This window comes from Microtus oregoni, unplaced genomic scaffold, assembly GCF_018167655.1.
Source record: "Microtus oregoni isolate MIOR12 unplaced genomic scaffold, Mior012 000016F_ref0000370, whole genome shotgun sequence".
Taxonomy (NCBI): Eukaryota; Metazoa; Chordata; class Mammalia; order Rodentia; family Cricetidae; genus Microtus; species Microtus oregoni.
In genome coordinates this window covers 19114034-19139131 of record NW_024543075.1, presented here as the reverse complement: position 1 = coordinate 19139131, position 25098 = coordinate 19114034, and the positions used below count along the sequence as shown (strand labels likewise).

Here is a 25098-nt window from a genome sequence, read left to right as displayed (position 1 = left end):
TTCTTGGTATAAGAAATAATTTGGCAATGAGAATGGCATGTGGCAAACTCTGCTGTAGGCTCGTGGCTTAGAGTGTTCAAGTGATTGGACCATTTACAGACAGCATGTGGAAGTGTTTGCTGGGACAGAGAAGCCTGTTGACACCAGCTTATTGTCTTTAGTCCCCTCAGATCAGCCTGGAGGCTATCACCTGTGGGTTCTCCTGTGCCTGTCCTGTCCACTTTTTCCTATCTGCCACCAGCAAGGAGCCCAGTGGTCTTATTGCTAGAATTGAGGGTCCCTTGCAGAAGTGAATCTAAGGTTGGGCAGTGCCCATGTGGGAGCTGGGAGGCCCATGGGGACTGAGAGTGATAACTGGGTTAGAACAAGGCCAGAGGGAACCAAACATCAAGTGAGTCTCAGGTACTCCTAGACTTTGCAAAAAGAGGGTGGCACTACTGTGATAAGAAGCTGTGGGTAGGCTCGGCATGGTGGGTATAGCTGTGCTCCCAAAATCCTGGAGACTGGAGCAGGAAGATCACAAGTTTGAGGCCAACCTGAGCTATGTAGTGAGACCCTTCCCCATCTCAGAAAAAGAGAGAATGGGGGGAAGGAAGGAAGACAGAAAGAAGAGAGAGAGAGAGAGAGAGAGAGAGAAAACGGGAATAAAGGAAGGAAGGAAAGGAAAGGGAGGGAAGGAAGGAAGGAAGGAAGGAAGGAAGAAGAGAAAGAAAGGAAGAGAGAGAAAGAAGGAAGGAAGGAAAGAAAGAAAGAAAGAAAGAAAGAAAGAAAGAAAGAGAAGAACTGTCTAGCTAGTTCTCTGGGTCAGGAGATATAAAGCTGAATTGGTATGTCTCCTAAACCACTGGGACAGGGACTACCAAATGCAGGAGCTTTGTCTGGGATGCCATGCTTGAAGTGAAGACCACAAAAGACTGAGAAGTCATTGTCTCTCGTAGAAAGTCACATCAATGCAAGTTCCGAGAACCATAGGTGTCAGGCATCCACAGTGCAAAAAGCCACCAGGGGTCTACTCTTAGGAATGGGTGGGTGTAGGAGCTTAGATAAGGCCATCAGGGTATCTCTGTATCTTTTGGCTCCTGCTCTGAAGTTGGTGTCATTTTTAGGCAGGTTCCTCACAGTCAAATTGGGCCCTCACAATTCCACCCTGTATCCCATCAGTCTGGCTCAGGCAGGGGAATGACAGCCCCCTTAGCTTCACTGTGGAGAGCCGACAAGTGGGAGGGTCTCCAGAAAGCTGAGGCTTGTTCCTAAAGAAGGGAGGCTGCGTTTAGAGTGGGGTTGAGAGGCCACTATTACAACAGGAAGTAGCGTGTCTGCACAGAAAAGGCAGGACAGGGCATGATTGGAAGAAGCCATGGGATCTGGCAGGTTCTCTTTTCTAGGCAGCAGCGATTTATGCGTTTCTTCAGGCAGAGCGAGCCGCAGGAAGCAGTGTTGGAAGATTCTAGAGAGGAGATAATTGATGGTCCCAAGCCCTCTAGAAAGCAGGCACTGCCCAGTATGAAAGCAACATTGAATGGCGGTGCTGCATGTCCCTGTCCGCTCAGAATGGTGGTGATGATCATTGACTGTGTTTGGGGGCCAGGATGGACCAATGAGGTCTTTACACTGGGCTCCTAGATTCCAAGAAGGGTGTCAGAGCCTCCCTCAGAGGACTGGGTTGTGTCCTCATGCTCAGGACTCGGGCTTTGTTCTGTGTGTGGGAGCAGGCAGATTCCTTACCCTTTAATACACTTGGTGAAGGTGACTGCCTTGAATTGCGGTCCTCCAGTCTCCACAGACAAGTGCTGGGATTGCAGATTTAACATCCCCATTCTTGAACATCCTTCCTGCTATTAAATAATGCCTGGTAGTGCTGTCAGAGTCACATGACTAGGCCAGCCTTCAGACCCTGGGACGATGATGTTTCCTTGGCTATGTGAGTTTCAAAGTGAGATGGTAGCGTTACCAACACTGAAGTAGCCTTCCTGGGTCAGCTTCCTGTCATCGTACCTGAGACAGACAACTTCAAAAAGAATGGCTTTATCAAGGCTCACAGTTTCAAAGCCTCCAGGCCTGAAGTATTAGGCCGTGTTGCTTTGGGCCTGCAGTGAGGCAGCATGCGTTGGTGGCAGCATGTGGTGACGGAAGCTGCTCACCTCGGGTAACTGGAAAGCAAAGAAAGGAAGAACAGAGACCACCATCCAGAGTCCCCTTCAGGTACATGGCCCCGCCTCCTAACGGCTCCATCCCCTCAGTGTGGAGGACAAGTCTGCAACATACCAGCCTTTAAGATTAGAACATTCAAGATTCTAACTCAGCCCTTCTCCTGATTCGTATAATAACTGTACTCCTAGAAAGTTCAAAGCCTATTAAAAATAGCTGTCTTTTCTGAAATGAGAGTCTAGATTCCAAGGCCAACACTGAAGGTCATGTGGGCCTGGAAGCCATGCTCCTCCCTTACCACTCCTGAAGCCTTGGCCCACAGCTGTCACAAGGGCCTCTCCGGCCGTGGGACAGCCAGGGCAGCTGAGAGCCATTGCAGAAGGAAGTTTTCAGGGTGTGACACTAACGGGGTGCTACCCACTCCTGTGTTCTCTCTTTCAGAGGACACTCAGGTCACCGGGACACTGTCTTGGTTGCAGTTGTGCGGTGAGAAAGAGCATGCGCTCCACGCATCCTGGGACTCCCTCACTGCCTTCGACCGTGCCCACCGGGGCCGCATCTCCGCCCTGGAGCCACAGGGGGACATCCTAGATGAGTTCCTGAAGCAGCAGAGGAGCAGCCGGTGTGAGGAGCCCCCAGGCCCTTGCAGGAAGGAGGAGCCGGAACCCTCCATAGAGACAGATGATGATAGTGAATTTAAAATCCCAGTCCTCCCTTATGGGCAGCACTTGGTCATTGACATCAAGTCCACCTGGGGAGACAGACACTACGTTGGCCTCAATGGCATAGAGATATTCAGCTCCACGGGGGAGCCAGTGCAGATTTCCAGCATTACAGCAGACCCCCCTGACATCAATATTTTACCAGCTTACGGGAAAGACCCACGTGTAGTCTCCAACCTCATAGATGGAGTGAACAGGACCCAGGATGACATGCACGTCTGGCTGGCCCCCTTCACACCAGGCATGACCCACTCCATCTCCATCAAGTTCACGCACCCTTGCCAAGTTGCCCTGATTAGGATTTGGAATTACAATAAGTCCCGAATACACTCCTTCCGTGGTGTGAAGGACATCACTATGCTGTTGGATACTCAGTGCATCTTTGACGGAGAAATTGCCAAAGCCTCAGGAACCCTGATGGGAGGTACAGTATATCTGTGGGGATGTTCCAGAAGTCCTTGTTTGCTGCTCACTGAGGCATGAAGGGGAAACTCATGAGCTAGCACAGGACAGATAAAGTCCTCTTGATAGACATGGTGACCTCTTACCTCCTCCAGTGTGGGTGGGCCAGAGCTGGCCTCCTAACACCAAGTGTCTGTCTAGGAACCAGGATCCTGAACCTGAGGAGGGGCTTTTCTGCAAGTCAGAGTCATGAACTGTAGCATCTTTCTTGCCTTAAGGCAAAGGGGTGGGGTATTTAGGAAAGCCATGGGCTTCCCAGCTCCCAAGGAACCCAGTTCCCAAGGTTGGGAGCGTAATTCCTATACCTTGTAGGGGAAGTGCTTCATAAAAGGGCCTGCAGGAAGCCAGGCTAAGCAGTGTATACCTGCAATCCCAGCACTAGGGTTATGCACAGATGACAGAATCACCCTGAGACTACCCACCTTCCCCATACACGCTGTTTGAAATCTCACTTCCCATAGGCTCCAGCCCATGTGGATTATAGATGGAGTTCAAGGGCACTCTGGGTTTCTTAGCAAGACTGTCTCAAGATTTAAAGCAAGGGAACTCTGTGACTATAGGTTATTGTACATCTCTTGCGTAGCATGTACAAGTCCCTGGGGTCCATGCCCAGCACTGCAGAAACAGGCTCTGGGATCTGGGTTGGACATCTAGTGCCTCTCACACGCCAGGGACTTATTCGGTGACAGATGACAAAGATTCTCATTCCATGAGGTCCCAACAGTAGATCATTGTGGCGCTCAGCTTGGTGAAATGCAGGGACTGAGCTGTTGGCTCACACTAGGAACTGTCAGCTGCTTGTGATCACGTAGTGTGTGGGACACCAGAACATGTTCTGGAGAGCAGATCACTGGGGCCTAGGCCAGCTCAACTTTCTCTCTTCTTGGTGATGTGCCCAGCCCCTGAGCACTTTGGAGACACCATCCTTTTCACCACGGATGAGGACATCCTGGAGGCCATATTCTGCTTGGATGAGACATTTGACATGGATGCTGAGAGCCTGTGTGGCTTTCAGCCAGAAGAGACACTGAAGAGGCCCAGCACTGCCGACAGCGACGGTCAAGACGAGCGGCCTTTCACACAGGCTGGCTTGGGTGCCCAGGACCAGGTAGGGCTGGAGTGGGGCTGGGGGGTACCCCTAGATTAATCCCTTTTGTTGTTTGGGACAAGGTCTCACCATGCAGCACAGTCTGGCCTTGAACTTACTGTCTTCCTGCCTCAGCTTCCCAAGTGCTAGGACAGCTCCTGAGTGGATTGCTACTCCTAACTCAGAGCAGGGAGGGAAGTAAAGCAGGTGTCCTTTACCCTGCTGGGGCCGCTGCCTTGACAGGCCCCATTTTTCTATTTCATTTTCTATTCAGCATTTCATATTTCACTCTCTAATTATTTATTATTTTTTAAACCAAAGTGAAGTAAGGATTCAAATTTTCATCAAAGCCAGGAATTACAGGCTGGATGTTGTGCTCAGTGTCGTGTGTGTGTGTGTGTGTGTGTGTGTGTGTGTGTGTGTGTGTGTGTACGCGCGCGCATGCATGTATAATATAGAGGTTGGCAGCCCTGCAGGCAGATGGGTGTGCTTGGGGTGGCTTCTGATCGCTCACCATTGTGAGTAGAACAGACACCTCCAGGAGGCAGCCTTGCAGTTAAAACAATGGCCAGAACTGAGCCTGTTAGTACAGGCCTGGAAACCGGCCATCCGCAGGCTCAAGGCAAGTCAGTTATAAAATGGATTCCAGACTGGCCTGGCTAGGTTAGAGAACCTCTGTCTCAAAAAGCACAAAGAAGGTCCAGATGTAGTTTGTTGAAGAAGTACTGTCTGGCATGCTAGGCCTAGGTTCTATCCCTAGAGCCACTTATAAACATAAAGCAATAAGCATAACCGTGGCTGCCCGAGCACATGACCTAACCCAAGCTCACTAGGGATAGAGGCTTTGCAAGCCTGACCCCATGATGGCCCCCAAGTAGGGACTGTTGTATTCCTGCTGAGGGCATGGACTGAGTATCTTAACTGAGGGTACACCGTGCAGGAGTCAAAGTCAGAACCTGAGTGCACAATGCCAAAGAAAATGGGCAACAGTGAACCCTTGTCAGGGTCCACTGATGAAAATGGAGAAGCCCCAGGGTCTCAGGGGAGGGTCTTCTTGTAACGAAGAGAAAGAGGAGTGAGAAGAAGGTGGGACGCCAGAAGGCCCGGGAGCCAGGTGAGCACAGGAGCGTGTGAGGGAAGCAGTGTGGCGGCAGCAGCAGGGCCAGGCAGGCATGCGGTAGGAGGGCCGTGAGCGGGAGCCTGAGAAGGGACCGCAGCTCTGCCCAGACAGCTCATCACCCACTGCTGCTTGTGCTCCAAGAGAAGCGAGAAATCTGGGTTTTCTCTCAATTTAAACATGGCAATTAATTAAAATGTTCCAACCCTTCCCCGGGCCACAAAGCATGGCACAGTCTGTTCTCGACCCATGGGCTCCATGGAGTTAACCTGAAGCCCTTTTTCTGCCCAGTGTTTTCCAAATGTCAAGGACCAGGGAACCTGTTGATAGACCTGACCTGCAAGGCCAGAGGGTTCGTTTGGTTCTAGGAAGGACAAACTTCTCGCTTCCTTTGCCCTACACCATTCCTGTCTGAAGCACTGAAGGCTTCTTTGCCCAGGAGAATTAATGTTAAATAAAAAGCAATCAATCTTACATGGAGACCTCAAGCAGGGTGTAGCAGCCCACTGTGACCTATCAGGACACACAACTGTCCATCCCTGTTGCCCCTGGGGATCAACTAGGAACTCTAACAATACAGGAGTCTCAGCTCACCCCTGAGATGCCAATTCTGAACTGCCAAAGTGAAGGACCACTTGCTATGGTCTGAGGCCATCTTTTTTCCTGCTTCCCTTCCTTCCTCCTTTCAACCTCTTCTATCTCCCTTCTCCCCTTCTCTTTCTTCCTCCCCTTTTCCTGTCTCCCTTCCTTCCTCCATCTTTCTTCTTCCTTTCCTTCTACCTCTCTTCTTCCCCATCTCTTCCTTTTCCTTATCTTACCTCTCCGTTTCTCCTTCACTGCCCATCCTCCCTTCTCTTCTTCCATCTTTCCTCCTCCTTTCTTCCCCTTCTTCCCTGATTCCTTGCTTCCCTCCTTTCCCAAGTCCCTCCCTCTCCCCATCTTCCTCCCTCTCCCATCCTCTATCCTTTTCTTCTGTCATCCTGCTCTTCCACTCAACACACATAGGAGTCCACAGGAGACTCTGAGAAAGTCTGAAGACCCTGGTGTAGCATCATCCCCCAGCTTCCAGTCAGAGCTGTGGTGATGTAGTCCCAGGCTCTAGATACCCACATACCTTATCACAGGAAGGCAAGACATACAAAAACAAATCCAGGGATTTCCTGGACATGGAGTGGGCAATGAATCTGGTAAAGGAACTCTATGGGTACCACAAAAACATCTTTTCTCTATGTTTCTCCCCAACCATCCTGTAGGTACAAGGGCTAGAGCTACAAACCAGTTCCCCTGTCTCTGAAGTCACCACACCGGAGCCAGGCATCTTCTTCGGGCTGTGTGAGTACTGTCACTAGCAGAGGGTCACTGTGGCATTTTGTACCCAGGCCATCTCTGTGCTCACTGGGGGTATGGACATAAGCCTGGTGGCTCCAGGCTGCTGCAGGCTCAATAGGTGGAGCTATTTTGGAACTTGGCCACAGCTCAGCACTTACACAAAGCAAAGCAGGCTGTATATGTGTAGGGGATGGGGGTGGGAAGGGGTTTTCACAAGGCCCAAGGCCAGGTCCTCTGTAATCCATGATTTTAGGCTGATTATGAAGTGTTGGCTAATTTCACAGATTGAAACATGAGGCTGCAGCAGCCTGAGTAGATCTTATCCAGGCTCCTGGCCTTTCCCCCTTCCTTCCTGACAGTTCCTCTTTCAGTTCACTCACATCCACATCAGCCTCATTGTCTAGGGAAGCTCCAAGCCAGGGTCATGGCTGCCTGCAGCCTCGGACCTCCCGCCTCCCCCAGGGTCCTGTTAACAGGCTCTCTGCATGCTCGCTCCCACTGTCTTGCCTCCTGTTCCTCCCTGCCCTTCCTGCTGCTGTCTCACCTGCTTTCAGTTTATCTCTGGAAAACAGGAGCTGTGACCACCTGACTTCTTCAGAAGCAGCCTTACACCTCCAGGTCCCAGTGTGCCCAGCCTACCCAACCCCTTCCCTTCCACCTTAGTCCTGGGTCTGAGTGCCTCTTTGGGCTCCCTGCCTGCTCAGTCCATGTGATCTGCGTATGGGGTCTCTACGGTAGCTCTGGAGCCTTCCATCCCCACACTGAGGGGCAGGCAGGTCTGGACAGACGGCAAAGGTGGCCTCAGCAGCTAGATGTTTCCAGAAGCTGCAGTGGCTACTGGTGATGTCCTGAGTTAGTGACTGCTTAGTCTTCATGTCCCTATGTCTTCGTGTCATAGGTCGCATCTAGGAAGAACATGGCTTTCTAAAGATAGCCATTAGCTCACAGAAGGAAGTGGGGCAAGGGTCTGGGTGGTGCCTAGTGCACATTGCACCTCTTCCTGCTGGCTCTTCTACAGCCCCTTTTCCCAAATACCTTCCGTTGTCTTCAGTGAGAACCTGCCCCTGTCCCTTGCCCACCCAAAAGGAAAAAATGGTCTCTAAGACAGAAAAAGGTGACTTATTTTGAATCATTACAGCTCTTTCCATTCTAGGTCACTGAATTACTTTGGACTAACAGACTAAAGAGCTATAATTCTTGCACTTGAGAGTCAGGGCAGGAACACCTGAGTTCAAAGCCAGCCTGTATTCTAAGGGGAGATCTTGCCTGGATAAATGAATAAACAAAGAAATACATAAAGGGCAAGGATATGGCTCATTTGGCATATAAGCTGGAAGGCCCCGTGAATTCAGTTCCCAGCACCCACATCAAGTCAGGCATAGCAGTGCACACCTGTAATCCCAGTGTTGGCGGGATGGAAACAAATGAAATCTGGACTCTCTTAATTGGTGTGTCCCAGGACCCAGTGACACCCAAGGTGTCTTCCACATGCGCGCACACACACACACACACACACACACACACACACACACGCACGCATGCACACACGCACGCATGCGCAAACCAGCAATGAAAATTGAACTCGAACTGAATTCAGCAAATCTATTAGTTGATACACCTAGAAGTTAGGGTCACTAGTTTCTTAGGCAACTGGATGTAGGCAGAGAAATGCATACCATGGAGACTTGCTGTGTCTCTGTTTTTCTACCCCATTTGCTTCCTGTTATTCTCCATGGGAGCCGGCCATGCACTAAAGGCTCATGGGAGGGCAATGCACCAGGGTTTGCTTCCTATTCTTCTCCTTGGGAGCCAAGCACCAGGGGATCATGGGAGGACCATGCACCAGAGTTTTGTAGGAGCTTTGTGCTCACATCCAGCCATTACTAGCAACCCCAGAGAAAAGGCCACTTCTATTGCCCAGCAGATATAGCTCCAGAATTAAGTCTCTGAGTTTAGCGTATGTCTCAGGCCTGTCCATAAATCAATTATGTGCTTTACCATGGTGGAAGTAGAAAGGTAGGAGATAAGAAAACCATGTCTGGCCAAACTTGGGTTATTGGCTGTCCCTGCAGCCTGGTTAAGAGTGGTCAGCTGCCTAGACAACCTGACTAAGCCAGTATTTCCCTAGAGGAGGAAGGCAGGTAAAGGTGCTGCCAGGCAGAAGCCACCACTGTCCTAGCTGCTGGCTACTTTACCCCTAAAGACTGTTTACCAACATCCTTTGCATGGAACCAGCCCAGTCCTTCTCAGAAATGCCATTGCCGTGACTGAGGTTGGCCCTGGGGTAGAGCACTGTGACCTTTGATCTTTGTACCTGTTAGGAGAGTATTGAGGGCTCCCCACTGTGTCAGTCCCTCCCTCTGGGGCCTGGAGTCCCAGGATTCCTGCCTCTCTTCTCTGAAGCCCTCTTCCATGCTTAGCCACCTGTGCCAGTGGAATACACTTGAATAAAGCAGTCCTGGGGCAGGGAGGAGGGGCAGCAGTGGGCCAACACGGCCAATCCTCTTTCCTGCTTTGAAAGGGGATATATGACTTGCTAATTTGCAGATGACTCTCATTTGGGAAGTTTTGCAAATATCAGCCACAGTGAATAGGGAAGAAGTCAAGAGGGCCAAAGCATGAGAGAAATAACAAAATTAATTTCCATTTGTATAAATTCTAATTGATGCACCCAAGGAAAATGAATATGGAACATGGATATCAGCTCACAAGAAGAGCCGTTGCATTTAGAGCCTGGGATCAATGGGATCAGGTGCATCTTGCCAGACACAAAGGACTGCAGGCTTGGGAAAGGCTTGTTACCAGGGAGAGGAGGCATTTCTGCCTCTTCCTGTCCCTCCCTTCCCAATCTACTCCCTCCTCCACCTCCAGGCCTTCTCCATCCCAGACACTCCCCCACCCCATCCTGTCACATGGATCAATTCCTCCTTGTCCTTCTATATTCAAACTATTAGGCTCCATTGCCTACTAAACAGACCTTGATCCTGTCCCCTGCTGCCCTGTGAATGCCCTTGATGAGGCCACCCTCAGCAGCAAGTGTCTTCCTTGCCTGGCTCCCTTTCCAGTCCCGCTGAAGTCCTTCTAAGACCCAGTCCAGTCTGCACCACTGCCCTGATGCCATATATAGGCCACCAAGGTGCTGCACACTGCAGTTCCAGTACTCAGGAGGCCTAGCCTGGAGGATCCAAGGCCATCCTAGACCACAATGTTTGTTTCAACAAAGCAAACAGAACAAGTAACCTGTTGTAACTTCCCGTTGCTACGTCATGGACATCTCAGTTTCCACATGGGATTGAGCCCTGCCTCCCTTTTTAGTCTCCTACTGCTCTCCGCCCTTGGCCAGCTGCTTTCAGATATAGGATCTACTTGTTCCTCTCAGTCTAGAATGTTCTTCTTTTAGAAGTGTAGCATAACATGCCTCTTCTTGGCATCAGGCCCCAGCCCAGATGCCCCCTCCCCTCCCTAAATACCCTGCTTGTACTCTAGCATGCTCCACCCCATCCCATCATTCAGATTGGGCAGGCAGCGGTGCGTCCAGCTGTATACTCGGCATTTGCCAGGTGTCTGTGGCTGCAGAATGAGCACCACTCACACTGAGACTCGCTGCTATTTCCCTCACATCTCTAGTTCTGAAACCACAGTTGGCGTACACAGACAATCAGTGAGTATTTGTTCACCATTCACTGTAAATTAGGGGGGACACACCCACCTACCTACTTTCTGTCAATCAGAAACAAAATGTGATTAAGCATCTATTTGTTGGGCACTGCTGTTGTAGGCTCTGGGGATAGAACAGTCGGTCCTGGCCTCAGGGAAATCAAGCCCATTAATGCAGAATACCTCTTGAGCTTAGGATGAAAGCGAGTGGAACAAGGGCAGGCAGAGTGGGGAGCACTGTCAGAAAATGGCTGAGAGATGACATTTGAACGTGATCAGTAGAAAGAATACATCAGTCAGCCTTTGCGCCTGGATGCAGTGCTCTGTGGCCACCGGTCCTCACAATGCTGTGGCTGTTGGCCTTGTCTGAGCACCTAGGTGCTTTCCCTCTGCCTGCTCATGCCTCTGACAGCCAGCACATGGGCCAGCACCTGCCTGCATGTGCTGCTTGCTACTGGCCAGAGCAACAGGTGACCGAGCCGCCGTGGCAGCAGTGCAGGGCAGAAAGAGGAGACAACCTCCTGTGCACACACCCCACTCTGCTGGCCAAAGCTGACGCACCTCTGTGGGGAAAGCGGCAGGGCCCCAGGCTGGAGTGGCAGGCAGCTTGTTTGGCTCCACACCCTGCAGGGTATGCGTGCATGACAAGCAGTGTGTCAGTGCTGCTTAGGACCCCCGTCCTCATCAGCCCCCTAGATGAGATGTTCAAGCTGACTTTGGCACGGCAGAGAGGAAATTTGAAGGTGGAGTCACAAAAAAGATGCTGGGAAATGACAGGGCCTAGGACAAGATGTCAAGGTCAGGGAGGTGAGAAGTTGTAGCCTGGCTCCCAGAGTGTTGTACAAATTCGCTGGGCTCACAGATCCTCCTGTACGAAATGTGGAGCACCTCATGACCCAGGCTTTCTGCCAGCTCCTCCCACCATGCTGTCATTCAGGAATCCAAAGAGTTGAACTTCAGAACTCAGGCAGGAACTAATACAGGTCAACTACCTTCAGGGTCAGAGAGCTTCTGAGCTTGGCCCTATTTTACTGGGAAAGGGGGAACTCCAGCCAAGCATATGACAGGGTGGCAGGGTGTGACCCAAAGACCCAGAGAAGGGGACCTTTCTGGGTAATGGAGTGAGTCACCTGGCTCGGTGCCAGCACCTGGGTACATAATAGTCTAGAGAAACAAGTGGGGTCGTTCCCTGAAGGAGTCAGCTACCTGGCGAGTCACATGGGCATTTACTAAGTAGTGTGACTTCCAGAGTTTGGTAGAGGAAGTGTGCAGAGACACAACAAGCCGTAAGTGCAGCACTGGCCTGGCGCCTGAAACAAGCACAGTCCAGAGGACGGCGTGTGCGAAGGCCTTGCCGTGGAAGAAAGGCTTAGGAAAATGAACAGCTGATAGACCATCTGGGTAGAACTAAGAGACCCTGATGCATGAGGAGGCCTGGGGGAGTTGGAAGCCAGGAGAGGAACACCTCACCGTGAAACAGCGTGAGGGGGCTAATGGTACAAAGCATGATGTGAGGTGGCCCAGCCATATGTGGGGTTTCCTACCTGAGGACCCCTGAGAGAGAAGGTTTATGAGGGGAGAGTGGAGAGGCTGAGTGACAGCTCCCTTCTGACTTCAGAGCTTCTGGTGGTAACTGGCTGCTTTCCTTCCCTCACAGGCCTCCGACTAAACTTCACAGCCTCCTGGGGGGACCTGCACTACATAGGGCTCACTGGCCTGGAAGTAGTGGGCAAGGATGGCCAGGCCCTGCCGATCTACCCACACCAGCTCTCTGCCTCTCCTAGAGACTTAAATGACCTGCCGGAGTACACAGACGACTCGCGGACCCTAGACAAGTGAGTAGCAGAAGCGGAACTGTGGCGGTCAGGGTCAAGGGTCAAGCTCTGTATCCCAGGCATTGGGCACACAGCAGACACTGCCCGGGAAGGCGTGTAGCCAAAAGAAGTAGAGGGGTAGCCAGGTTGCAAAGTCAGACTGGTGTATCTGCAGATGCTGCGTGCTGTGGTAGCACACTGCCATCAGCTAGCGCCTCTCTAAGCCACAGTCCCTCGGCCCTGGTGTGACCCACTCTGCTTTTGCACATGCCTGACCTAGGCCTCTCCCTTCTGTAAACTGGAAAGTGAAAACAAAGTCCCTGTGGGCCACTATGTCTTCTCTGCTTCCTCCACTTTCCAGAAAGCATGCTCAGAGTGAATGGACGGCTTTTTATAGTATTTATCCACAGATACCTGCCACTCAGAGACTGGCACTTGGCCTCCTGCTCTGGACAGCTGTCTTAGTTAGGGTTTCTGTTGCTGCAAAGAAACACCATGACCAAAAGCATTTTTCCCATTCTAAAGGCTGTCTTCACTCTGAAGGAGTGACCGCCCCTGTGCTATTGTTTTTTTTTAAGACAGGGTCTCACAGTGAGCCAACCAGACTTCAAGTTCAGGATCCTCCTGCTTCAGTTCCAAGTACTGGGATTATAGAAGCATACCACCAACTCATCTCTCTCATGTTTGTTTTTATATTTTTCTTTTATTGAAAATAGATTTTTTTTTCAGTTAGATATAGTATCACATACCTTTAATGCCAACACTCTGGAGGCAGTGGCAGGCAGATCTCCGAGTCTGAGGCCAGCCTGGTCTACAGAGTGAGTTGTCCAGCACAACAAAGACTACACAGAAAAACCCTGTCTTTATAAAACAAAAACAAAGAGAGAGAGAGAGAGAGAGAGAGAGAGAGAGATTTTTTCATCCAATACATTCTGTTTATGGTTCCCCTCCTCCAGATCCCCTGAGTTCCTCTTTGCCTCCCCTCCATCCAGATCTAAAGAATAAAAATAAAATAAAACAAATAGGAACAGGACAAAACAAACCAACAAGAGCCAAAGATAAGCGTAAGAATGTCATATAGACACAGAGACATACACATTCTCTCACAAAGAAATCCTATAAAAACACAAAACTGGAAGCCATAATATATATGCAAAGGACCTGTAAGGTTTAAAAACAAACAAACAAAAACCCCACCCTGACAAAACACGAGACAGAGAATCCCCAAAGATGCCACTGAGTTTGCGTTCTGTTGGCCGTCTACTGCCAGGCATGGGGGCTGCTGCCTTTAAGGCATCTCTTCTGTTTTTATCCTTGCTGATGGTCTTAGATTCTGGGAACGCCTGTGCCCATTTATATATTTGTTTGCAATATTTATTTTCATTTGTTTGAAGCTCTGGGGATGGAGCCCAGAGCCTTTGGCATGGAGGGCAAGCATTTACTACTGAGTGCCCACCTTCCCCAGCCTTCTGATGTGACAGGATGGCCCAGGCTCCTCTTGTCTCTCTTGTCCCAACCTGGCCTCCACCACATCCCTGCAGTGACAGGGTCCTAGTGGTGGCCATAGTGCTTAGAGACCCCAGTTTAGCATGAGAACGGCTTGTTACTACTGGGTGTCTTGGGACAGAACCAGCTGATTGCCCAGGAGGAGGCTGCTTTTGCTGCCAACCTCTCTGCCATCCATCTCCAGTGTCCCCTTTCCCCAAACCCTACAACAGGGTTCTGGAGACTGGCTGCCGGTCTCCAGAACGGAGGTAATTGCTCTGGAAGGAAACAGCAGTCTGCAATAGCCAGCTTCCTTCACAAACAGCAGGGTTGGCCTGCCGAATTTCCTCAGTTTTAACATGCCAGCAATTGTAAGACACACCATCCATCAATTTAATAACAGCCTTTAGAGCACAGGCGAGAGAACGCTTTACCTCCGTGGATGAACACTTAGATTTATTCTAAACTGCACACTATCAAATGGTAAGGGGAAAAGTTGATTTTAGATAAAGGAATTGTGGCCACAGCCTGAGTCACTCACAGGACAATGGCCCCCAAGGGTGGGGTGGGGTGGGGCTGATTGTCTCTGGGGCCAGGTCTCCAAGTCGCCATGCCACACAGAGGACAAAGGTTAGAGTCCAGGCTGAAGAGGCTGAGGCAGGAACAGATGCAATGGGGCTGAGGTAACTGGTTTGGAAACCCCTCCTGCTGGCTGGGGTTTCCCTGAGGCACTCAGACCTGTGGCTACCAAGCAGGTTGGCTCATCACAAGCTTGGAGCCACCTGCCTCTTCTGGCACTTGTCCCTAGCCTAGGTCTGCCGAGTTTCCTGTGTTTTAGAGACCTTACCAAGAGAGATGGGATCACTTCCCTCAACTGTGCCACTGCATCTTTCAGAACGTTTGGACAACAGAGAAAAGGCCCACCTCCCACCACAGTGCACCCCTTCTGACCTCATTTCCAGCTGGAGCTGGTCCTGACTGCTGTGGTCTGCCTGCCTGGCCACACCCCACATCTCATGATTGTACTTTCCTGTTAGCCACAGCACATCTTAGGGTGCCTGCATCACAGCTCTGTGTTTAGCTCATTTCTACAGTCACCCTTCCTGGCATGTGGATGTAATCATTAGCAGAAGTCTCCCAACCTGCGGCCACTGGGCTGAGGAATTCCAAAGGGGGACACAGCTGTGTGTTAGCCTGGTGAGGATGAGCACCGCTCAGCACCTTGATGAGCATACACTGTTTTTAGCCCTTCTTAAGTGTCATTGCTTGACTTCGCTGTTCACCCACCTCCCCAGACACAGGTAGGTGAGGGAAGCGACTTTCTGAGGCCTCCCACCGCCTGGCTGACCTGCCCTCATTGCCTGCAGGTTAATCGATGGCATGAACATCACCACCGAGGATGAGCACATGTGGCTGATCCCCTTTTCCCCTGGGTTGGACCATGTGGTTATGATCCACTTTGACAGAGCCCAGAGCATTGCTGGCCTGCGCCTCTGGAACTACAATAAATCTCCCGAGGACACCTACCGAGGGGTAAGCCGGGCAGAGCGGAGGCCACTGTCAGGGAGGCAGCATGATGAATGGCTGGTGTGGGTGCTGGAGAGGAGCATAAATCCTCCAGAACCTTCCAAATGGAGGGGGGTGACATCCAGGGAGAGAACAAGCTGTGTTTCCTGCACACAGGGCAGCCTGGGGAACTGCAGGGCTTGCCTCTCCTGTGACTGTGGGTCCCCTTCCCACACCGTCCAGGGTTGTCGTGTCAGCTATCTGCCTGCTGTCCATTGAGCAAGGTGCTATGAGGCAGTCTGTGTGCCTTCCTCATTCCATCGGGTTCTCATCCTGCCTCCTCTTACCGCCCCACCTCTCAGCGTTCTAAGAAGGCGGGGAAAGAGTTGTCATTCTCTTGGGAACTACGTAGCTAGAGTCTGGTCTCTGTCTGCCAAGCATAGAACCCACTTTCTCTTTCAGTTGCTGGAGAAAAGGCAGGGGTGGCAAGTAGCCTCAGAATGTATGTAGCCCTTGCAGTTTGCTGGTGGATGCCAGCAGCATGGCTAGAAGATTCCTGCCTGGACAGTGTGTGCACTTATGTGTGATTGTGTGCACTCAGCAAGCTCTCAGTGAGCACAGTGCTGCTACCTGTCAGAAGGACCAGCTGGGTCTCTGTTATGTACCTAAAAAGGGCTTGCTAGGTGCTGAGGGTAGAAAGAGGGAAGCTGTGCCCATCTCCCAGATGGGGAGGGAGGTGAATGGAGGCTGGAGGCCTGCACAGTACTTGTAGAGGTGGTACCCTTGACCATCTCACCGCACTGCCACAGGCTCAGCCACTGATGTCTGGGGTCCCGCACCAAGTCCCATGCCTCCCCTGGGACTGAGACATGTAGATAGGATTCACAAGTAAGTATCCTTTGGGCAGGGGCCTTACTCCAGGTGTTTTGTGTCCAAAATGGAACGTGACTGTCCTTGGAACTCAGGCCTGACCCAATGTCCTGGTGTGGTGGAAAAGCCATCCACTGTCTTAGACTCAGGCAAGCTGTGTCTCCTTCTCTAGGTCAAAATCGCCCACGTGTCCCTAGACGGCCTGTGTGTGTCTCCCGCAGAAGGCTTTCTCATCCGAAAGGGGCCTGGCAACTGTCACTTTGATTTTGCACAAGAAATCCTCTTTGGGGACTACCTGCAGACCCGGCTGTCACCGGCACCCACCAGGAGGTGAGGGAGTGTGGGCTGGCCCACCAGTGTCCTGTGTGCATCCTCAGGGCTGGAGCTGCGGCCACATGTATTGTCTAGAAACAGCTTCTCTTCCCCAGTCCCAATCCAGAAAAGGAGCAGGTGGGAAGCTCTCTTTGGGTTTGCAGGGATATCCTGGTCCTAGTATCCAGCATCCAGGTGGAAACCAAGTAAGTTTTACCCATTTACAGCCCCCAATGTCAGAGCACCAAAGGCCACAATAGGGAAACAAAAGAGCTCCCTTCCCCAATGGCAAAATTGTTAAGAGTATCTTTGCATAGCACAGCCCAAGGAAGGCTGTAAAGAAGCTGGAGGGGAGGGCAGTGTAGTAGTTGTCTCTGTAGCCCTGGCCAGCCTAGAACTCACTGTGTAGATTAGGCTGGCCTTGAACTCACAGAGATCTTCCTGTCTCTTAGAATTTATGGTTGGAAGCTGGGATTTTATATTCATTTCACAGAAGTGGAAACTGCAGCCTGGACTGGGGATCATGAAGCCAGCAATGCTCAGGGCTTCCCCTCCATTCCCTTTCTCTTCTGCATCCCCATCCTGCCTACATTCCAGGGCCTTTGCTATGGCCAACTTGATTGCCGTGCAAGCCGCCCAACCTCTGTCCATCCAAATGGCCTGTCACACTCAGGCACCCTGCCCTATCAGCAGTACCCAGCCCTCAGCCTAGCAGACTCCACTCCTCTGGGAAAGCAGGGGGTGTGGTTCAGAGAGTAACCCCGAGGCATATCTCACCCAGTCACGCACCAGCTGCATGGCTTTCCTAAGTGGCTTCACCACTCCGTCCGGGTGCCCTCATCCATGCGTCCCCCCCACCACACACACCTCTAGGCTACCCTGAGGATTGCAAGGGTCTATAACAGGAGAGCTGCATCCCCCACCATCCCACACACAGCATCTCCTCTGGGTAAATGGGAGCTCACACCAGCGCCTCTGCAGTCCTTGGCTGAGGAGTGTCTCTCGGTGGCCCTGGAACAAAAGGGTTCACGGTGCTGTTTTGGTCTCTTCCCAGGCTGGATTCAAAGAGCCTGGAGAGAGCCAGCATGGACTACGAGGCCCCGCTCATGCCCTGTGGCTGTATCCTTCTCCCTGGTGGCTGGAGTGCTCATGGGAAAGTGCAGCTAAGGAAGGCGGCACAAAGGGCTCAGCTGAGAGGGGCTGGAAAAGAGACAGGTGACCCAGAGAGCTGGCAGGGAGAAGGCAGGGACAGAGGCAGCAAGAGCCCCCCCTTCCTAGTGTGACCTCATTGCATGACAGGGAAACATGGCCCTGGGAGCAGGCCACAATGACAGCCCCACTTCCTAGCCACGTAAACTAAATCACGGGAGTCAGGCATGATGGAGACAGGAGGATCATGAGTACTAGACCATCCTAGACTATCTAGAGAGACAATGTCTCTTCAAAAAAGAGAAAAAAATCCAAAAACTAAATGCAAAAAACAAAAGAAGTCAGAGAGGTCAGATTTGCCTTGGTCTCTCCAGAGGTGTCCAGATCTGGAAGGAAGCAATGCCTTTGCCTGTGACTACCTGGGATGTTCCTGGGCTCCCAGGACTTCTGTTCCTGCTTCTAGAAATTGAGGACCAGGAAGATCCAAGGGGGGTCAGGCATCACCTTTTGCACAAGGACCTTGTCAGGAGGAATCGTTCTGCTGACCTTAGGCTGTTTCCCCACCCCTAACGTGCTTATTCCAATGAACTTGAAAGACACAGAGGAGAGGTGTCTTGTTCTAATCATTTTATTCCCGGGCAGATGGGGGCACAAGGCAGGAGAGTCCCACCAGAACCATCTGTCCACCCTATCTGCCCTAGAACGGCTCCTTCCTGTCCACCCAGGGCAGGGACTGCGGCAAGTGTGGTGCTGTGTTCCTTTTAACAGACATCCATCCTGGGAGAGGGACCCTTCCATGACAGACAAGAAGAGCCCCTCTCACCTCTGCCACTGTGTGGCCTTCTCCAGAAAACTGAGCTTCTCTCTTCCTTAACCATAGCACAGTCATCTTCCAGTTCCAGCTGCTGTCCAGCTGGGGTGACCCCTACTACATCGGCCTCACGGGGCTGGAGCTGTATGACGAGCATGGGGAGAGGATCCCGTTGTCCCAGAACAGTATCCTTTCTCCTGGGAGCAGGAGGCGGCATGGGAAATGCTGCTGGCAGACCGGTGCAGGCTCCCAAGCCTGTAATTCTAGCCCTCAGGAGGTGGAGGCAGGAGGATTTTTCCCTACTTGAGGGAAGCCTGAACTACATAGCAAGGCCCTATTTCAAAAGACCAGATGAAGGTCAGACATGGTGGTGAACGCCTCAGGTATCTATGAGTTTGAGGCCAGCCTGGATTACCTTGTCACAAAACAAAAGACCTACTGATAATGATGATGATGACGGTGATGATGACGGTGATGATAATGATGGCAATGTTGAAGTTGATTATGGTGGTAGTGGTGGCAGGGGTGGTGATGGAAGTTAGATGATACAGTATGATGCCACTGGACCCTTAGAGATGCTCTTAACATGATTACAAAGGTACCTACAACCGGTTCTCTGCAGACTAGAGTCCCATAATTGAGAGTGCAGGGAGATCCCTGCTAAGCATAGGCCCTTGGAGGGCACAGACACCTGGTGTTCTAAAGGCCCTGACAGTCTGCAGCAGAACTCGGTGGGAGAGGAGTGTATTAACTGGGGGGCCGTTTGCTCCTGATGTGCCCGTGTGGAGCCGTTGATTGGCCCAGAGAGTTCTGAAGGATTTCGGTTTGGTTGTTGGAATTTTTGGTGCAATGCCAGCCTCTGGAAGTTGGCTTGAGATCTGCCCATAAAGGCCCTTGGTCATGCAGAGTGACAGCGACTAAACCAAAGGTCTCGTGGACGCGTTTTCAGTTTCCCTCTCTGCTGACTCCTGGGGCTCTTGTTGTCTGTCAGCCCCCCAAACTCAGTGATTCCTGGGGACTTCTGTACCAGGCATTGGGAGACTAAACCCATGCACCCACAGAAATCTTGGGAACAAAATATTCTGGAATCCTCATTGTCCAGAGGTGGAACTTTTGAGACCTGTTTACCCCAGGTCACAGAGCCCAGTTGTAAAGCTTTAAACTCTCTTGCTTGTCTTCTTTGTTGCCTGCTTATCGTCAGCATCCTTGATTGTGTGATCTCTGGCCCTCCAAATAGGGAAATGCCAGCCTAGCTCCAAAGTGTGTCCCATGTCTACCTGGGGACCTGGGTGTCTCTGGAGTTATTGTCTTCCTCATAATGTAGGGAATGGCTCCCAGATCTCTAAACTTCACTAATTTTACCAAGAGGGCTCATAGCCAGTGTCCTCTGAGGTTCTCCTGCCCATCTTAGAGCATAGAAGTTTTGTGCCCCTGTTACAGGTGAGGGGGCAGGATAGGTGGTGGCCCAGTGACTTGCCTGAGATTTCCTGTGACAGCGACAGAGACAGATCCAGATTCTGCACATGTGCTTTGAGGTCCCTGCTCTAATCAGCTCCTGTTGGGCCAAGGTGGCAGATCTGACAAGACTGTGATTTGCCAAAGTCACTTGCCTGCCCAAGTGGGTGTGGCCTATATTTCAGAGCAGTGGCAGCACTACCATCCCTGTCTGTGCTTCTGCAAGTCCCTCATTTCCAGCTATTCCACCTGTGGTGCCCTGACTTTGAACTTGACCCCTTAGCCCCACACACAATCCCTTCTCCTTGGCCACAACCCCATTTTCTTAGAAAATAGAATATGCTGGGCGGTGGTGGCACATGCCTTTAATCCCAACACTCGGGAGGCAGAGGCAGGCAGATCTCTATGAGTTTGAGGCCAGCCTGGTCTACAGAGTGAGTTCCAGGACAGGCTTCAAAGATACAGAGAAACTCTGTCTCAAACAAACAAACAAACATAAAAAACAAAAATAGAATGCATCTATTTTCACTGTCATTCCCAGCCTGCTAAAATGTAGGACGCCAGCCCAGCATCTCCTGAGACACAGTGCTGACCGTTTGACAGCTGCCTTGAGGGTGACACACTGTGCACAGTGTATGAGTTTGGGTTACAACAGCTTAACCTACACCTCAGACATTGCAGCCTTTCCGGACAGCGTGAACGCTCTTGAAGGTGTATGCGGGGACGTGCGAACCCCTGACAAGCTTATTGACCAAGTCAACGACACCAGTGATGGCAGGCACATGTGGCTGGCCCCCATCCTGCCCGGTCTGGTGGGTACCTGCCCCCGGACCCAGTGACTCTGGGAGCCACCAGAGAGGTGCCAGCTGTGACTAACAGCTCGTGTGTGACCCTTCCAGGCCCACAGTTCCTTCTCTTACTCCGTGGACTTTACTCAAAAAGATACCAGATGTGTGAGGAGCTCCAGGGACCCTGAAGTCAGGGTCTCTGCATCTTCTTGCCTCTTCTTGTAAGGCCTCTGCAGCCCACTCCACTGTGGCATTTCCCCCTTTCCACTCTCCTCTGCCTGGTTCTGTTCCTTATATCACATGGCCCGGGCCTCAGCGTGGCCATCTTGCCCTCGCTCTGGCCCCCATCAGCCAAGTCAGCCATTCTTACCACTGACTCTTTCCTAGCTCTCAAACCCTGCAGTGGGTCTGATCCATCATCGCAGAGAGGGAGGAAGGTCCAGGAGAGAGTACTGGCCACCAGCACCCTCCACCTCAGGAGCAGAGCCTGTCAGCAGAACATGGTGGGATGCAGGGTCCCTGCCCCTCTCCTGTAACTCAGTATAAAATGACATTTTCCTCTTAGAGGAGGGAACAACTCCCACAGGGCCAACCCCTCAGCCTGGCCCCCTGCTGTAAAGGGGTACACACAGCCCTTGTGGCCCTTAGAGCCCAACCAAAAGCTGTTCACTGCCCTTCTCTGGCCACTGTCATTCTCCTAGTGGGAATCTAAGAGTCTGAGCAGAAGGAGCCCCCACCCAGCCATCACAGTCTCCAGGTCTTTGCTCTCCGCAAGCTAGACTCACCTCACATCCAGTTCTTTAACTTACTGGCCCTCCAAGTGAGGAGGGAGGTTTTTCTGATGTTGAGCCTGCTGCACTGTTCAGTTCGTGCTGACCTGAGGCTGAGTGCTAGCGGTTTGGCACTCCCCAGCAGACATGGGCTAGAAGAAACCATGGTGCCGGGGCCAGAGGACTCTGGCTTTTCCTCTGTAACTCTTGGAAAGGATAAATGGTTCAGGACCATGCGCATTGCTTGGTGGGGAGATGCTCCCAGCCTCAGCAGGTGGAGACTGTCCCTGGGCTTTGACCCGAGGAACAGAAGGCCAGGCTGCTCTCAGTTCTCCGCCAGGATTTAAATGAGGGCCACAGCAGCAGGAGGCAGCAGGCCCTCCCAGAGCCAGCTCAGCAGTTTGTTCCAAACGCAACCACACGTGACTGGACTCAAAATGGGGTCTGAGGAGAAGAGACCTCGGAACTTGAAGCTTCCCACAAGGGGTGTGCTGCCACTGGCATCTGGGGCCCAGCTTCCTGCCCTGGTGCCCTGGGCCCAGCCTGCAGCTCTGTTTCCAAACACAGCTGCTTTAATTAGTTTTGCTCTCTGACAGGTGAACCGGGTGTATGTCATCTTCGATCTGCCCACCACTGTGTCAATGATCAAACTGTGGAATTACACGAAAACACCTCAGCGAGGGGTGAAGGAGTTTGGCGTGAGTCCTCACTAGCTGGTGTGGGAGATGACTGTGCTCTCTGGGAATTGGGCTGTGGGCAATTACCATTTGCTGCAGTTGGGTCTCTGTCTCCAGTTGCAACCTTGGAAATGCCTGGTCCCCCGGAGCAGGGAAATCAGCCACCCCACTGTGAATTCAGAACAGCTTTGGAATAATCCAAAGCAATCTCTGAACTTGGCCCTGGACTTGGTGTTGCTTTCAGGGCTCTCTCTAGGATCACACAGCCTTAAGTGGCACCTGGGTGGCCAGGGGGAAAGAGCAGAAGCCATGGAGACCAGAGATTGAGTCTGCCTCTATCTCTAGAGTTGGTCACCCAGTATTGTGAAATTCCTGGAGCCTCAGCTTCCAAGCCTGCAGTCCACGCTGACAGCATGTGTCCTTCATGCTGGTGTGGGGACGGGCCTACCATCAACACGGGTCTTCAGTGAAGCTTGGGCTTGGGACAGCAGAGGGGTGGGGTGAATTAGGAGGGGCGGGGCCTCATTCCTATTCTATCTCTTAGCTGCTGGTGGATGACTTGCTGGTGTACAATGGCATTCTTGCCATGGTGAGTCACCTGGTTGGGGGCATCCTGCCCACATGTGAGCCTACCGTGCCCCACCATACCATCCTCTTTGCCGAGGACACTGACTCGTGTCACCAGGAGAAACACACTATCAGGTATACTCCTGACCAGCTCTAATGAGGATGGGTGGCAGGGACCTGGCCTGGAAGGTTGATGGGCCTTCTGTCTGCCTCTCCTGCAGTAAGGCAGAGGAAGACCAGGACATACAGATGACGAATGAAAACCAGGTCGTTACCACCTCGAGGAGGAAGCCAGGCACTGCTGACCCAGGCAGGTGGCATGTCTCTGCCCTACACATCCCTGTCAGAGGTTCGGTCTGGGTGGAGAGGAAGCAGGCATCAGAGTCTACTGGCCTTGTCCTGCCTGCTCAACACCTCTTTCCGTCTGGGAACCTGTCCCAGAGTAACAAGCAGCTTCTGGCTGTATGCCTTCCCTGTGACCAGGAAGGAAGGGCAAGGCACACTGTGGGAAACCAGGAAAAGGCACCAAGAAGAGGACTTCCTGGGACAGGTGGGATCTGATCTGGGTCCTAAAGGATGTCTAGTAGCATAGACAAAGGCCTTATGGGTTTTATGGTAGAGCCTACTTCATGCATGGGATAGGCCATGAAGGATGACCAGAACACAGGCTTGCCAGGTCTATGTCTGCTCTCAAGGACTGTGTAACTCACTCCTGTGTCCTGTTTCCACAGCCTTACGCCCCAAAACCTGCATACGTGAGAAGGAGATCTCCAGGCGTTGGCGGTGCTGACTGGGACAGGAGGGAGAGCCGCTCCAGGCTGGCTAGGTTCTATCACCAGTCCTGGACAGTGCCCATGTTCCTCACACTTCAGGGGTGGCCAGCTGGATCCCCAAGGGCTGAAAGAGTGTGAAGAGACAGGAGACTTTAATCACAGCCTCAGGAACTCTGGGGGTCAGATGAAAGGGTCAAGAACAGAATAGCTGCCCCCGGCCACACTGGGCTGCTGCTGGGAGCCAGGGGTACCTGGTTTGGTTCCTCTTTGTGCCTCTCCTGTGAGGTCCGTAAGAGCAGGGCCTGTGGCACCCCAGTCCTAGGCGGGGCCAGTGCCCCTCGCTGCACAGCCCTGCTCACTAAGGGCAACAGAGACGCTGAAAGGCCGGCTGTGCCACAGCTCCTCACCTATCCAGTGCCTCTGGAGGCCTGGAGGGGACAGGCCTAGGTGGCCTCGGTCCTGCTAAGGAGAGGAAGTGAGCTGTAGTATTTGCTGAAATCTGCCCTCAGCCCCTGCCTCTCCTCCCATCACACACACACACACACACACACACACACACACACACACGTCAGAGTTGGGAGGACCTGGGCTCAGGCTTGCCCCTTCTCCCTGCAGCCCAGAGCCCCATGCCTGCATGTACATCTATAGAACAAGCTCAGATCAGGGACCCAATCAGTCTCCCAGCAGTGGGTAATTTCTGGTTCCAAATATTAATCTGTTGTTTTCCTGGCTTGCGGCCCAGTGGGGCCGGTGCCGTGGTACGGAGTTCAGTACGTTCTGATGCTACCAAGAAGCACAAAAGCTTCCAAGCGGCAACACCCAGCAGCTGTACAGATGTTTTAATTCGAAGCCAGCTGATGTGCAGATAGGATTGCCTCTCTGATGAGAATCCATCATCTCTGTAGCCTCCAGGGCCCCCCGGCTCCTCCACTCATTCCCAGATGAGCCATACACCTCCCAGAAGGCCCATCAGACCAGCTCCTAGAAGGAAGCTAAGACCACGGCTTTAACAGGAATCCAACTTCTAGGCCTCAGGGTGGGCACAGGTTTGTTTTTTTTTTTTTTTTGATCACCCAAGACTGTGACCTTGGTGTGCTCCCTGCAGATCCTTGGTAGGTGTTTATAAGTGTGTAAACAGTGTGTAAATGCAGTCTCGGAGGGAAGGCACTGGTACAAGCATTAACTCTCAAATAAATGTCTATTTTTTCTTAACAAAATCAATAAAAAATGTTATTAAGAATAGAGTGTGGTACACTGGATGGGGTCAGCCTGAGGGAGCCTTTGTTGCCTCCAACCGTACACCACGGTTGACCTAAGGCTTGCTGAAAACTCGTGCATGTGCCTATCTGAGCTCTGCTTCCACACCTGCAGGTGGGGACGTGGCCCTGGACCCATTTTCTCTGCCGTGTCCACCTACCACACCAGGAAACTGTGCATGCATTACACACCCGGCACTAATCATTTAATCCATGTTACATATAAAGGGGCTAGGGCACAGAGAAGCTGTGTAACCTTCCGAGGGCACACGACTTTGAAAGCTGTTGATGAATGCACAGATCCTCAGGTGACTGCTTGCTGGACAGCAGGGTGACAGCCCCG

General features: G+C 51.9%; 1 protein-coding gene across 5 annotated transcripts in view; it reads left to right on the top strand.

Annotated features, from left to right (window-relative positions):
- The window catches only part of LOC121457976 (katanin interacting protein), a 168820-nt gene extending 144087 nt beyond the window's left edge, over nucleotides 1-24733 (top strand). For all 5 annotated transcript variants that reach the window (XM_041667083.1, XM_041667085.1, XM_041667084.1 and 2 more), the window contains 13 exons: nucleotides 2590-3294; nucleotides 4232-4440; nucleotides 6790-6868; nucleotides 12180-12357; nucleotides 15189-15354; nucleotides 16370-16527; nucleotides 17564-17628; nucleotides 18544-18654; nucleotides 20597-20736; nucleotides 22079-22180; nucleotides 22704-22861; nucleotides 22948-23036; nucleotides 23458-24733. In XM_041667083.1, the coding sequence (XP_041523017.1) occupies nucleotides 2590-3294; nucleotides 4232-4440; nucleotides 6790-6868; nucleotides 12180-12357; nucleotides 15189-15354; nucleotides 16370-16527; nucleotides 17564-17628; nucleotides 18544-18654; nucleotides 20597-20736; nucleotides 22079-22180; nucleotides 22704-22861; nucleotides 22948-23036; nucleotides 23458-23516 (2219 nt within the window). In that variant the 3' untranslated portion in view covers nucleotides 23517-24733. The remainder of the gene's footprint in view (nucleotides 1-2589; nucleotides 3295-4231; nucleotides 4441-6789; nucleotides 6869-12179; nucleotides 12358-15188; nucleotides 15355-16369; nucleotides 16528-17563; nucleotides 17629-18543; nucleotides 18655-20596; nucleotides 20737-22078; nucleotides 22181-22703; nucleotides 22862-22947; nucleotides 23037-23457) is intronic.
- Nucleotides 24734-25098: the final 365 nt, after the last annotated feature.